Source organism: Danio rerio, chromosome 25 (genome assembly GCF_052040795.2).
Source record: "Danio rerio strain M-AB ecotype USA chromosome 25, GRCz13ab, whole genome shotgun sequence".
Classification (NCBI taxonomy): Eukaryota; Metazoa; Chordata; class Actinopteri; order Cypriniformes; family Danionidae; genus Danio; species Danio rerio.
Window position 1 is genome coordinate 32851859 of NC_141045.1, and position 13121 is coordinate 32864979.

General features: G+C 34.6%; 1 protein-coding gene across 8 annotated transcripts in view; it reads left to right on the plus strand.

The window, feature by feature from the left end:
- banp (BTG3 associated nuclear protein) overlaps positions 1-13121 on the plus strand; it is a 419239-nt gene that overhangs the window by 1179 nt on the left and 404939 nt on the right. For all 8 annotated transcript variants that reach the window (XR_015525742.1, XR_015525741.1, XR_015525743.1 and 5 more), the window contains 5 exon segments: positions 3921-4002; positions 4093-4175; positions 7247-7446; positions 8032-8130; positions 8545-8708. Coding sequence is in view for 4 of the 8 variants with exons in the window: in XM_087310788.1 (XP_087166914.1) it covers positions 3927-4002; positions 4093-4175; positions 7247-7446; positions 8032-8130; positions 8545-8708 (622 nt within the window). In the remaining 4 variants the exon portion in view is untranslated.

Sequence of the window (13121 nt, forward strand, 5' to 3'; positions counted from 1 at the left end):
AAAATAAACATTTTGTTTACAGACTGATATTATTCAGAGCACAGTTGTTCAGAAAAATATAAACATGTTTCAATATAATGTTAAAATAAACTTTCTCTGAATTTATGTTTTGAGTTTTTACTGCAAATATCACATCCATAAAACTGTAATTTATCATATATATATATATATATATATATATATATATATATATATATATATATATATATATAGACAAATGTTATGCATTATGATAACGCCATTATTTTTGTCACCACCATCATGAATGTGTTTTATAATGTTCTTTATTTCGCTTGTGTGGTCTGTAAATATCTGAAAAAAAAAATGTTCCAAGACTTATTTTGTACATGGGTATATAAATTATGTACCATGGTACATTTTATAAATAAATTGTCATGCTATTATTACTCTGATGCCACAAAGCAGAAATGTAAAATTGTTATGGATGAATAGTCAGTTTTAATTTTTAAAATCTGGACTTGTGAATTGAGGTTTAGTTTTATATTCGTACATTTGTTCAGTGACAACATGTAATATGCACCCTATATTTTTTTACCGTGGTATTTTTAAATATGCCTTCTAAAAATCAAATGTAAATATTAATATTAAAACATTAGCACTATTTATTTGACTGTGAACAATGTTGTTCTTTGATTTTCTAACTAACTTACTTTTAGAATCGGCATAGAATTCTTTTCAGTAATTATATATTATTAGTCTGTGTGAATATAAAACCAACTTTACTTCAGTAAATCAGTAAACACACACACACACACACACACACACACACACACACACACACACACACACACACACACAAACAAGAAAACATGAAACCTTTAAAATGTCTAGGCTGCAAATTGGGCTTTTAAACAACAGCATCTAAATAATTAGTAATTAAAGCTCTAGAAATGTATTAATAGGAGTAGCATGTAAAAAGTTATTTAAAAATTAAAGCTATACAAATATATAAAACTTACAAATCTTTTGGAGCTACCCACCCAAATTCTTCTATAACGTTGATATCAGCATTAAAATAAAATAATAATAATCAAGATACTATAATGAAAAATTTAATATTTAGTTGTGATTTAGAATGTAAAGTATACATACTGATCGCTGTTTTTTTCTTCTTATCTTTTTACCCTCTATGGCAGGGTGCCCAAACTTTTTCTTATGAAGGGCCAAAAACTAAACTTGATTTATAAAGGTGGGCCGGAGGTAAATATACTAAACTGTAAAGTTGTCAATATAATTTCTTAATTTATTTTATTATCATTATATAATTTAATTAATAATATAATTTATTATGTTGAAATTACTTTAATTGTATTAATAATTATACAGTCTTTGTACATCTTATAATGAACATCTTACAATAAAAAGCATGAACAATCCCATTTATAACACTAAAATATACACTTTGCCTTGATTTACTTGCTGATGTCGTCTGTGTTTAAAAAAAAAATCTGATTCATTCACAACAATTGAAGCAGGTTACCATGGGCCAACATTTGGCCGCAGGCCCTAGTTTGGGGGGTTTCTGCATTATGGTATATTTTTTTACAAGGACAAAAAGTACCCTAATTTGTGGGTCTCTTATTATAATATAAATCAATTCCAAAATGTGCTCCCCCCCACCAGATTTTGGTTTGTTGCCTCAGGGCAACAACTTGAAGTTAGGGTACTGAAACGCAAAGGCTTCCAGTATAATAATATATTTGAAATTAGGAACAAACAAGCCATAAGTACATTAGAAAAAGTTATGATATCAACATCAAAATATTTCATCAAACACCAGCCATAAATGGTGTATTTTGTTCATGTGGGTACCGATTGAATTTAATTATTTACTGTGCCAATGTTTATTATTCACTGTTGAACCCCAGCAGTTGTTGATGGTTGTGAAGTACACAACCTGACAAAAGTCTAGTCGTCTATCCAAGTTTTAGGAACAAAAAATAATAAAGTTCATCATTTAATCTCAGAAGTGGCTTATATGAAAGGCAAAAGCCTCTAGATTACACTTATTTTACTAAAACAAAATATGATCATGCCTTGATTATTAATTATTTAATTAGGACAGTAAGGTCTGACTTTGCTTAGACAAAAGTCTTGACACTTAACAGACATAACGTACAGTATATAAAGTCATGCTGCAGTGGAAAAAGCATTAATATTGTGTATGACTCCCATGAGCTTGGATGTCTGCATTCATATATCACTGCTCTGTCTCAAATAACTTTTTAATATGTTATCTGGAATGGCAAAGAAAGCGTTTTTGTACCAGAGTTTATCAAGATTTTTTGGATTCATCTTCAACGCCTCCTCCTCCTTACCCCAGACATGCTCAATAATGTTCAGGTCTGGTGATTGGGCTGGCCAATCCTGGAGCACCTTGACCTTCCACGCCCCCATACTGAATTTAACTCCAAACCATGATGTTTCCGTCACCAAACTTGACTGATTTTTGTGAGGTTCTTGGGTCCATGCGGGCTCCAATAGGTTTTCTGCAGTATATGTGATGATGGGGTATATGCAGAAGCATGCTAATAGGACTTTTAATTTGCCATTAACCTGGGTTAAGCGCTTCCGGCGAATTGAATGCCAATGCAAAATCCGGTGCGTTTAAGGTCTGTTTTCTTTAAAAATGAGCGATCACCACTAGCTGAGTGATATCCGATTCAAAGTGGGTCTCAGATTGTACAAGAAGCACTGCATTAAATTACATTTCCCCCGCCATATCTTTATTATATGAGCTATTATTTTACCCCAGTATATTCAATGGAGCTTCTGCGTTAGCCTGCCGATTCTGACGGGCACGTGCGAGTTTTTGTCTCGTTTTACGCTTGAGCAACTAAATAAATGCTAAAGTTTATTTAACTGAATGTATTTTAATGACATTACAACATCGATGCTGTATAAGGAACCGTATAAAATGAGAAAAAGTTCACAATAACAGGTCACCGGAAGTGTATCAGCATGGGAACAGCACTAGCTCGGCATATACCCTATTGGGATGCAGTTCAACAGATGATTAATCTACCTTCTGACACTTTTCCAACTCATCAACTAGAAATCAAGTTATTATTTGTTGCTCTTACAACTAGGATTGACAGCAAATCTTTTGTCTGGTAGGGTAGAAGTGGGTGTCACATTTTTTATCACTTGGCTTTAGGTCAGGGGTGCCCAAACTCGGTCCTGATAGGCCAGTGAACTCTAAAGTTTTATTTATTTATTTATTTATTTTTATTCATTTTTAACTTAGTTCTATATTTAAATATATATATTTTTTTATATTAACTTTTTAAAAACAATCAAACAAAATCTCAATAACATTTTCAAAAATCCAATGAAAAAATTGGTGTTTTATTATTGTTTTGTTATGGCCAAAAACCCAGTTAAATTATTTAGTAATTAAGTAATAATTATTTACAATATTTCTTTCACATATTAGATGATGGTATAATTATTTGTAGGTGACACAGTGGCTCAGTGGTTAGCACTGCCAACTCACATCAACTGGTTCAAGTCCCGGCTGGGTCATTTAGCATTTCTGTGTGAAGTTTGCATGTTCTCCTCATGTTCACTTGGGTTTCCTCTGGGTGCTCCGGTTTCCCCTACAGTCCAAAGACATGCACTGTAGGTGAACTGAACAAACTAAATTGGTCATAGTGTGTGAATGAGTGTGTATGGATGTTTCCCAGTACTGGGTTGCAGCTGGAAGGGCATCAGCTGTGTAAAACGTATGCTGGATAAGTGGGCGTTTCGAAGGAAAATGAATAATTATTTGTAATCGTTTTTCAATTATTTATCCACTAATAGTTTAATTGCTTTTGTTGATTATAATTATAACTTAATTATAACCCAATCCGAAGCAATCCCCAATTATTTATTGGTTACATTTTTCTGAAATGCAGGTTTGAATGATGTCAGAGCAAGATTTAGTGGAAATAGTCCAGATTGCAGTGGCGGATTTGAATCATGAAGGACACCAAACAGGTAAGTCCACCTTAAAAAATACCATATATGTTTATACATGAAAGTGTTTGTGGTTTCCTACTAATGTAATTCATTTTTAATTTATACTAGATGTTCTGGAGAATAATGAAGACTCTGATCAACCAGGGAGGAAACGAGCAAGAATTGAGATCAGTCAAGAAACATCTATCAAGGTAGCTTTCTAATGTCATTAAAGGGTTGTTTCACCATCACTCACCCTCGTCCACATGTTGTCCCAAACCAAATTTTGGTTCCTCTTTTGAAGGTCTATTTTCCCAAAACTATAATGCTTCATTCGACAATTATAAAGGAATCAAAAAAACATGAACAAAGCAGTTTAATCCAAGTCTTATTTATATAATGGACAGATGTAATTTTGGCCTATATTCACATATAAACAGAGATGTATAAAGTACTAGAGACCCAGACTTAAGTAAAAGTACAAGTCCTTTATCAAAAAAGTGACTTGAGTAGAAGTTGAAATGCTCTTTAAGCACCAATTCTTAAATGGAAGTACTAAAGTATTCAACATTTTTTGTACTTAAGTATTGTAAGTAGTTTATTTCAAAATTTACTACTCAAGTACTGAAAGTAAAAGTACAAGTATTGTGTAATGTAGTTCTTAAAGAAAGCAGTCAAAAGACATATTGTTTTGCTTATTTGAAATATCTTTTTTTGGGGCACATGATTAAGCGAACGAAAAGAAACATGGCTTACGGTTTATATGAACTAGGATAACGTTTTTCTCTCGCTTGAACCACAGATCTGACAGATTATAACAGCTTTAACACACACCTTTCACTCCAATTTCTGTAATTCACTCAAAACGCTATTGAAACCCATTTTCGGCTTGCAAATTACGGTTGTAAACGCCGTAAACGCGAGTTCTAAACATTCTGCCGGAAGACACTGGTCACTATGGTGCCCTCCATGCAGCAGCCAAGAAAAAGGTCTATAATTGTAAGGAGTAGAGGTGTGAATCTACACTGGTCTCACGGTTTGGTTCGGTTACCATTATCATGCTATCGATTCGGTTTAATTCGATATCTCGGTGCACTGGCGATGCTTTCCATACATAATTCGATTTTGTCTTCACAACACAATAATTTTTTTATTAAAATCTATAAATATATATATGAATGTCTGTTGAATGACCTCCCACCCTACTCATATTTCTCTTTTCATATAGCTGTATGCCTATTACATATCCATAAAACACTGTGATATAGCCGGGCTCGGATTGTATCACTTTCTCACTACAATTGATCTGCTCCAGAGTTCGTTTGAATCGAGCTGAGACCACCTCATTCAAGCGATCTCGAAGCGATTGTTTTGGCGCAGATCCGAGCGCGATTGCTAGATTGCAAACGAGACAGGTTCCGAAACAAAGGTCTAGGTATGAAAGTACCCTTAAACTCATCGAAGATATGTACTGAAGTAAAAGTGGAAATAGGAGAAAAAAACAATACTCCAGCAGAGTGCAGATACAGCCTTTTAGTACTTAAGTACAGTAGTGAAGTAGTTCTACTTCGTTACTATACATCTCTGCATATAAATAATAATCATGGAGTAAAAACTGAAGCAATGATTCTCCTTTTTGGTTATTGTTCATCAGTCAAGCATGCTTGCTCATTGTTTGATGAGTTTTGAGTTTAATGTTCACCATAAAAAACAACAATTGTGTGTCTGCAGAATTTGACATTTTTTGCTATTTCTGCGCGGAATTTTGTAAAAACAAATTTATGCTAAATGATTTTGAAAATAAAGTAACTAAATACATGGAATAATTAAATATAACCCTTTTTTTTAAATTTAAGGTTTACAAAGCAAACCCATTTGTTTGGTAAACAAAGTCAGTTTCTCATTTAATATATCTACTAAAAAGACTGTTACATTACAAACTGTTACATTACAAACTGTGTTAAATAAATCATATAAACATTAGCAAATTATTAAGTAATATTACTGCAGGTAATATAAAATATATATTCACTCACATTTACATAGTTAAACAAATAGACAAAAAAAAATAATTGGTGGAAATCTGTGAATTCGCAGATTCCGTACGGGCCTACATATGGGTTATGATGATAGATTTTAAATTTTGGAATTAACTAAAATCAGGGCTCCAAATCTGAATGTTCACCAGTGTCAACAGTCATCCTCGTGCATGCACATATAAAAATCAACAGTAAAAAATAGGTGTGTTTTGCATTTGAAAATATATAGCAGGGAAAATAAGTATCCAGCACGTCATGTTTTTTGTTGGGAATAATTTTTCTAGAGAAGCAGTTGACATGGAATTGAACCAGATTTTGGTAAAAACCCAAACAATACAAACAAAAATAAAACAAAACAAATCTAAAAAATAAATTTTGTGTAATAGCAATGAAATGACACAAGGCGAAAGTACTGAACTACTAAAACAGAAGCAGGAAATCAGAGCACATCACACCTGTCCTCAGGTCTCTACACTGGCTCCCAGTTACATTCAGAATAGATTTTAAAGTATTGTTACTGGTCTATAAATCACTAAATGGCCTAGGACCTCAATACATAACAGATATGCTGATTGAATACAAACCTAACAGATCTCTCAGATCATTAGGATCATATAAACTAGAAATTCCAAGAGTTCTGTCAAAGCAGGGTGAATCCGCCTTCAGCCACTACGCCCCTCGCTGCTGGAATCAGCTTCCAGAAATAATCAGATGTGCTCCAACATTAGGCACATTCAAATCGAGACTGAAAACACATCTGTTTAGCTGTGCCGTTACTGTATAAGCACTGTGCTGCGTCCGACAGATTGCACTATTATGTTTTTCGTTTTCTTTTTCATGGTTTTATAACCTATTTTAACTCATTTTAATTTGTTTTTATCTGTTTTTAATATTTTTTATTGTCTGCATTTTATGTTCTAAACTTGTCGTTTTTTATTCCTGTTTATGTAAAGTACTTTGAATTGCCACTGTGTATGAAATGTGCTATATAAATAAACTTGCCTTGCCTAAAACGTGTTAAATACTTTATATAAAAGGCTTTTTTTAATGATGGCAGCTTAAAGACGCCTCTTGTATGGAGAATGAAGTCACATGAATTGCTCAGGTGTAAGTTTTTCACACACTTCAACAGAGGGTAAAAATCTTGATGGTTATGTGGGTCTCATCTATCAATAAATGACATTTTCGTCTGGTATTAAATATAATTAGATATTTTACCAATTTCTGTATTTCTGTTTCTCCAGTCGATGTTGATATCCATCAGTCAGGCGATCTGCCAGCGGCTGGACAGTATGGAAGCAAAGCTGCAGGTTCTTGAGGTGACCTGTCGAGGTTTAGTGGAGAAACTGGACACGGTGATGGGCAAGAACCAGTCAACGATTCAAGTACCCATGGTGTCTGGGTCCCCATTCGGAGCCACTCAGACTTGTGACAAAGTACGCTGGTAAGTGGACCATAGGTCATGTGATTTATACACCAGCACCATTCATTAAATGGTTGGTTCTGTTTATTTTTTTACTTTATTTCTGCCCGTTTTTACTGCTTACAACATATGTTATATATGACTGATTGTTAGCTTACCATCTGATCTCCCCTGACCATAAAAGTCCCAGTTTGTTTTCATTGCATATTAAGCATTTGTTCATTTTTGTATTATTATTAGTATTAGTATTTAAACAGGCTTTTTTTTTAAAAGGTTGCAACACTTTTAAAATGTTTTTGCCCATTCATTCATTCATTTTCTTTTCGGCTTAGTCCTTTTATTATTCAGGGGTCGCCACAGCGGAATGAACCACCAACTTATCCAGAATATGTTTTACACAGCAGTTGCCCTTCCAGCCACAACATATCACTGGGAAACACCCATATACTCTCGCATTCACACACATACACTACGGCCAATTTAGCTTATTTGATTCACCTATACCGCATGTCGTTGGACTATGGAGAAACCCACGAGAACATGCAAACTCCACACAGACATGCCAACTATTTATTTTGACACTAACAGTGAGTTTTTTTTTCCTAGTGTTGTTCCCCAGACAAATGTCATAGTAAGTGGAGACAGGGCGAAGACGGAGGAGACTTCGCCACGCACATCAGACTCTTTAGAAAACCTGCTCAGCAAGTGAGTACTACACATTCATATTTTGGCAACTCTTTACAACAAGGTTCCATTGGTTCATTTTAGTTAATGTTTTTTACGAGAATGAACAAAAAAATAAACAAAATTTTTTATTAGGAAATGTATTATTGTTTGCCAATGTTGGTTAATAAAAAGTAATGTAAAATAATACAAATTCTTCACATAAAATTGTCAGTGTAAGGGTGCTAAAGTTTTACAGTTTTACAGTTGGCGGTTCACTTTAGTTATTTGGTACGAATGCATTCAAATCAGAAGTGAACCGTACCAGAGTTTGCACGAACCGTACCAACGACAACCTCTAAACGTACCGTACTCTGAAGTCAAACGAATTCGAGTGAGGACCAAAAGTGCTAATCTGAAAGCGCTGTAAGTCTTCTTTGTATTTTTGTGTTGCAGTACTGTAGGGCGAGGGAGACAGAAAACCATAGTACTGAAGGTTCCAGTTCAGGAGGAGATTCAGGATGATCAGGAAAGTGGTTCGGAAACGAGCGATTCGGTGTCCAACAGCGGCCAGCCTCAGAATAACAACAACGTAACGCTCATCACTCTTAACTCAGAGGGTAAGATTCACAAATATTGGATGTTTAAGACTTAAAATGACCTTTGTGATAACTAAGTGCATTTGAGTAAGAACAATTCCTATTAAAATGTTAGTTCCGCTTTATATCGCGTGGCCTTAATTACTTTGCGCTTACATTTCAGTTAATCATTTTGGGTCAGTGTAATTATTATCTACATGGATGTTTTTACAGTGTAGTTATATTTTAAAAATGATGATCATTTCTGTAAATATATTCATACTTACACTGTTGATCATCTCTTACACCTAAGCCCACCCTTAAACCCACTAAGACCACCAAACCTTTCCATAACCTTTCTCATATCCCTCCTCAATAACACCATGGGCTCTATTTTAATGATCTAGGCGCAAAGTCTAAAGGTCATGGTGCAAAAACATCAAGGGCATGTCTAAGTCCACTTTTGCTATTTTAAGGATGGAAAAATATGCTTTGTGCCCCTGGTCTAACAGGGTTGTGCTTAGTCTCTCAATTTTTAGTGACAAAAATTAGTAATTGTGTGGTGGTAATTCATAGAAATTTGCGGACAATTTTGCGATAAATATATATATATATATATATATATATATATATATATATATATATATATATATATATATATATATATATATATATATATATATATATATATATAAATAAATATACATACTATACCAAATACACACCATATTAGGTAGCCTACTATGTTGGGTGCGCAATCTGACACAATGACACAAATCATAAAAATAAAGCTTCTTTCAGTCAAGATCTAAAACAGTCCTAAAACAGTGGAAATTAAGCCAAAGGAAGGTTTTATAACTCTTATTTTTATTCACAATCTTAATTTCTCTCAGATTTCACTCCCTGGAGCTTCTGAGATCAGCTACCTCACTCACGATTTCCCCTAACGTAATACACCTAAAATACAATAAATATAATAATAAAATATGTCTTGCCAAATTTCCTCTGAGAGAATCAACTCAAGTTCATTTTCCAGTTGTTTTTTCGACTTTGTTACTGAAGTTAGATTTTGTGAGGAGATAAAAGAGTAAATCACACCTATAATACCTTTGAGAACTGGGTTGGTTTTTAAAATGGTGTCAAGTAATGTTTCTCTAGGTAAAGTTGGAAAGTCTACTGTATTAGAAATCATAAAACTGCGGATCGGTAAATATCTAAAGAAATGTGTTTTGAGGATATTGTATTTTGTTCTTATTTGGTCGAAGGACATGAAATTGGTATCGCTACATAAATCGTTCAGTGTGATGAGTCCTTTTTCTATCCAGCAATTAAATGTAGCATCTGCAATCGAAGGAGTAAACATGATTTCTCATAATAGGGGCCTGCATTGAGAGATCTGTAAATGATAAAGCTCGTCTAAATTGGTGCCATATTTTAGGGGGTCTGCTTTAGTGGCTCGTTTCCACCGACTGGTACAGTACGGTACGGTTCGGGTCGGTACGGGTCACCTTTATCAGGCTTGCGTTTCCACTAGCAAGGGTACCGTTTTGGTGGGCGTGGTGTATGACAAAGTTTTAGTCGATGTCATGCTCGCTCTAAAACTGTCTACAATAAAGCTGCACAGGTCGCTCACATATCATCATATGAAAAGCACTTCTCACAAAACAGACGCTTTACACACATAAATACTTCTGTATAAATGTTTATTACTAACTTTTCTATGAACATGAGTTGATTATAACTGCAGATCAATGACAGTGCGAAATAGCCTACTGTAACGTCTGTAATTATTTTAAATAAATAAACAAATGAACACATATGAACACATACAGCCCCTTACAGTCCCCGATATGTTACCAACTACAGAAAAAGTACACACAACATACATTTCGTCCTTAATTAGGTTCAAAACAACACAAAGTATAGCCTACAGTCATTGAAAACCTCTCATCATCTGTGTCTGTAATCTTTAGCAGCACATGTAGCCTCTGTTAGAGAGTCATTCCATCATTCCCAGTTCATATTAGTCCAAAAGGTGATGCTAAAAATTAAAACAAGGCAGTTTGTTCACGTTTGCTGAAGAATAAAACGTGCTCCTTGGCTTTCCACGTTTTTTTTTTCCGCGCTCCACTCTCGCGTTTGTCCTTTTCTTTCTGAATGTGTCATTCTCGCGTTTATCATCAGGATCGGGTTTCCAAAGCTTGTCAATAATCAAGCGCACACTATTATTATCATGAGGTCAAGAAGTTAGTTATTTCAGATATTGATAAACAAGTAATCTTTCGCTGTGTATTTCAAACATGGCAGGTCCTTTGTTTACATTCTGTGTTGTTGCGTAAGCGAATGATGTATCTCTGTAAACCAATAGCGTTCAGCTGCACGTCTAGCTCCGCCTTTTGGTACCCTCACTTGTGTTTGGGACCCTTTCGAAAGGGTGCCAAAAAAGTGCTACGGTACTGTTTGGTTCGGTACGCCTTTTGACAGTGGAAACGGCCATAAAAAGCATACCAAACCGAACCGAACCGTACCACTCAGTGGAAACGGACCATTAGCCTGAATACAGCACATAATCAGTACCTGAGGCGGTTATTGTCATTCTTGTTTGTGCTCTTGTTCAGTCACGACGTTACAGGATTAGAAAGCATGTCTAAAATTGTAATTTCACGCTTTTCTTCTGTGGATGGTTATGACAAAAACTCCTTTTAACAAGGAAAAGATAGCTTTATGAATTAGCTTTAATGCAGTACATTTGATTGGACCAAGAAATGGTGCAGTGCAGGATTAGTCATCAACTTTATTTGTTTTCCAAAAGAGAACCATCATAAATTTTGCATCTACTAAAAGCTAATTTTGTCAACATTAAAAAGTGCACTCGCAAATAATCTTCCTCAAAGCCAACACACATCAACTAAAAGCCACAATAAAAACTCCAATTTTGACTTTATAGCATCTTTAAAGGAAATTATTTTTTTGTCATCGGGATCCATTTGTTTTGAATTGAGCATGGCCTCACAAGAAGAGCGAAGAATTCGATTGTGTACAGAAAAGGTTTGAAGACACGGCAATATCTGAAATAAATCTGCACAAATAAGATAATAGTATGTTTATGGCTCACATGTGTTTGATCTGCTTCGCAACATTTAAGCATAGAAATGTAGCAGTAAACGAGCTTAAAATCTTAACAGTGTGAACAGGCCCTGGTTATTGAAATCAAAGTATACTCAACTAAAGAAACATTCGAGTAATAATATAAACATGTTTTGGCTATCCGCTAGTTCTCCCTGGACATGATTAAAACAGCTTGCTACATCAATAACAATAGTGTTGTGTAAACCGTCTGGTCTTATGTGATTCAGCGATGGGTCTTTGGTCTGGGGGAGGCCTGGGATTAAAGGGTTTGTTTTGATTGCTTAACTTCTGCTTTTGCTTTTCTTATTATTTGACTGGTTTGCTTTTTGTGTGGCGTCTGGGTTAGCTCGGTTAGTTCAAAGACGTTCCTCCACAAATATTCGCTCTGTTCACAGCTGTTCGTGATGATATTTAGTCAACGAATGGTACATTTGGTTCTTAAAAGGCTTTGCTTTTGTTTGTTTGGATTGTTTTCCCCTTTGCTATAACCTTGTTCGCTGTTTTGATGTGAGGGAGTGGCGCTGACGCGTGTCAGCTCTTTCATCTCACAAGCTGTCATTTTTTTGTCATGTGACCTTTTTTATTTAAAAACAAACATGGCCGTGTTGTACAGCTGTCTGTGATTGATGGATTCAAAGGGATAAAAACGATCAAAGTCAAATTATGTTTACAGCTGATTCACTACATCAGTATTCAGAGTTTTAAAAACTTAGAATATAGAAATGGAGATGTAATAAAATGGCAATAACGATTTTAGTGACCACATAATGATCACCTTTATTAATATTATAATGGTTTTGTTAAAATAACCAAACAATAACTGCACACTTAAAGGGATAGTTCACCCAAAAATAAAAATGTCCTCACTGTTTACAATATATACAAGCTCTTGAGTTTCTTTCTTCTGTTGGAACACAGAATAAGATATTCAGAAGAAAGCAGAAAACCTGTAAAAATTAAATTCTATTGTAGGAAAAACAAATGCACTCTCAGAAAAAAAAGGTACGATGTTGTACCAAAGGAGGTACAAACCCTTGTCACTGGGGCAGAATCATTTTATGGAACAGAATTTTACCTTAAGACAGAGAAACCATTGCAGTTTGTACATTTGAGGACAAGGAGCACACAAATATGATACATAAATGTACCACTACATTCTGTCTGAAAGTTCTTTTTTTTTTATTACTTATTTTTTAAAACGTTTTATTCTTAACGTCATCAGAGGCAATTTACTAATTAAAACCTCATTTTACTCTCATACTTTGACAAGAGACAGAAAACCCCATTCATCCCATAATAAACTGGTATATTTCAGTCTCCGAAATG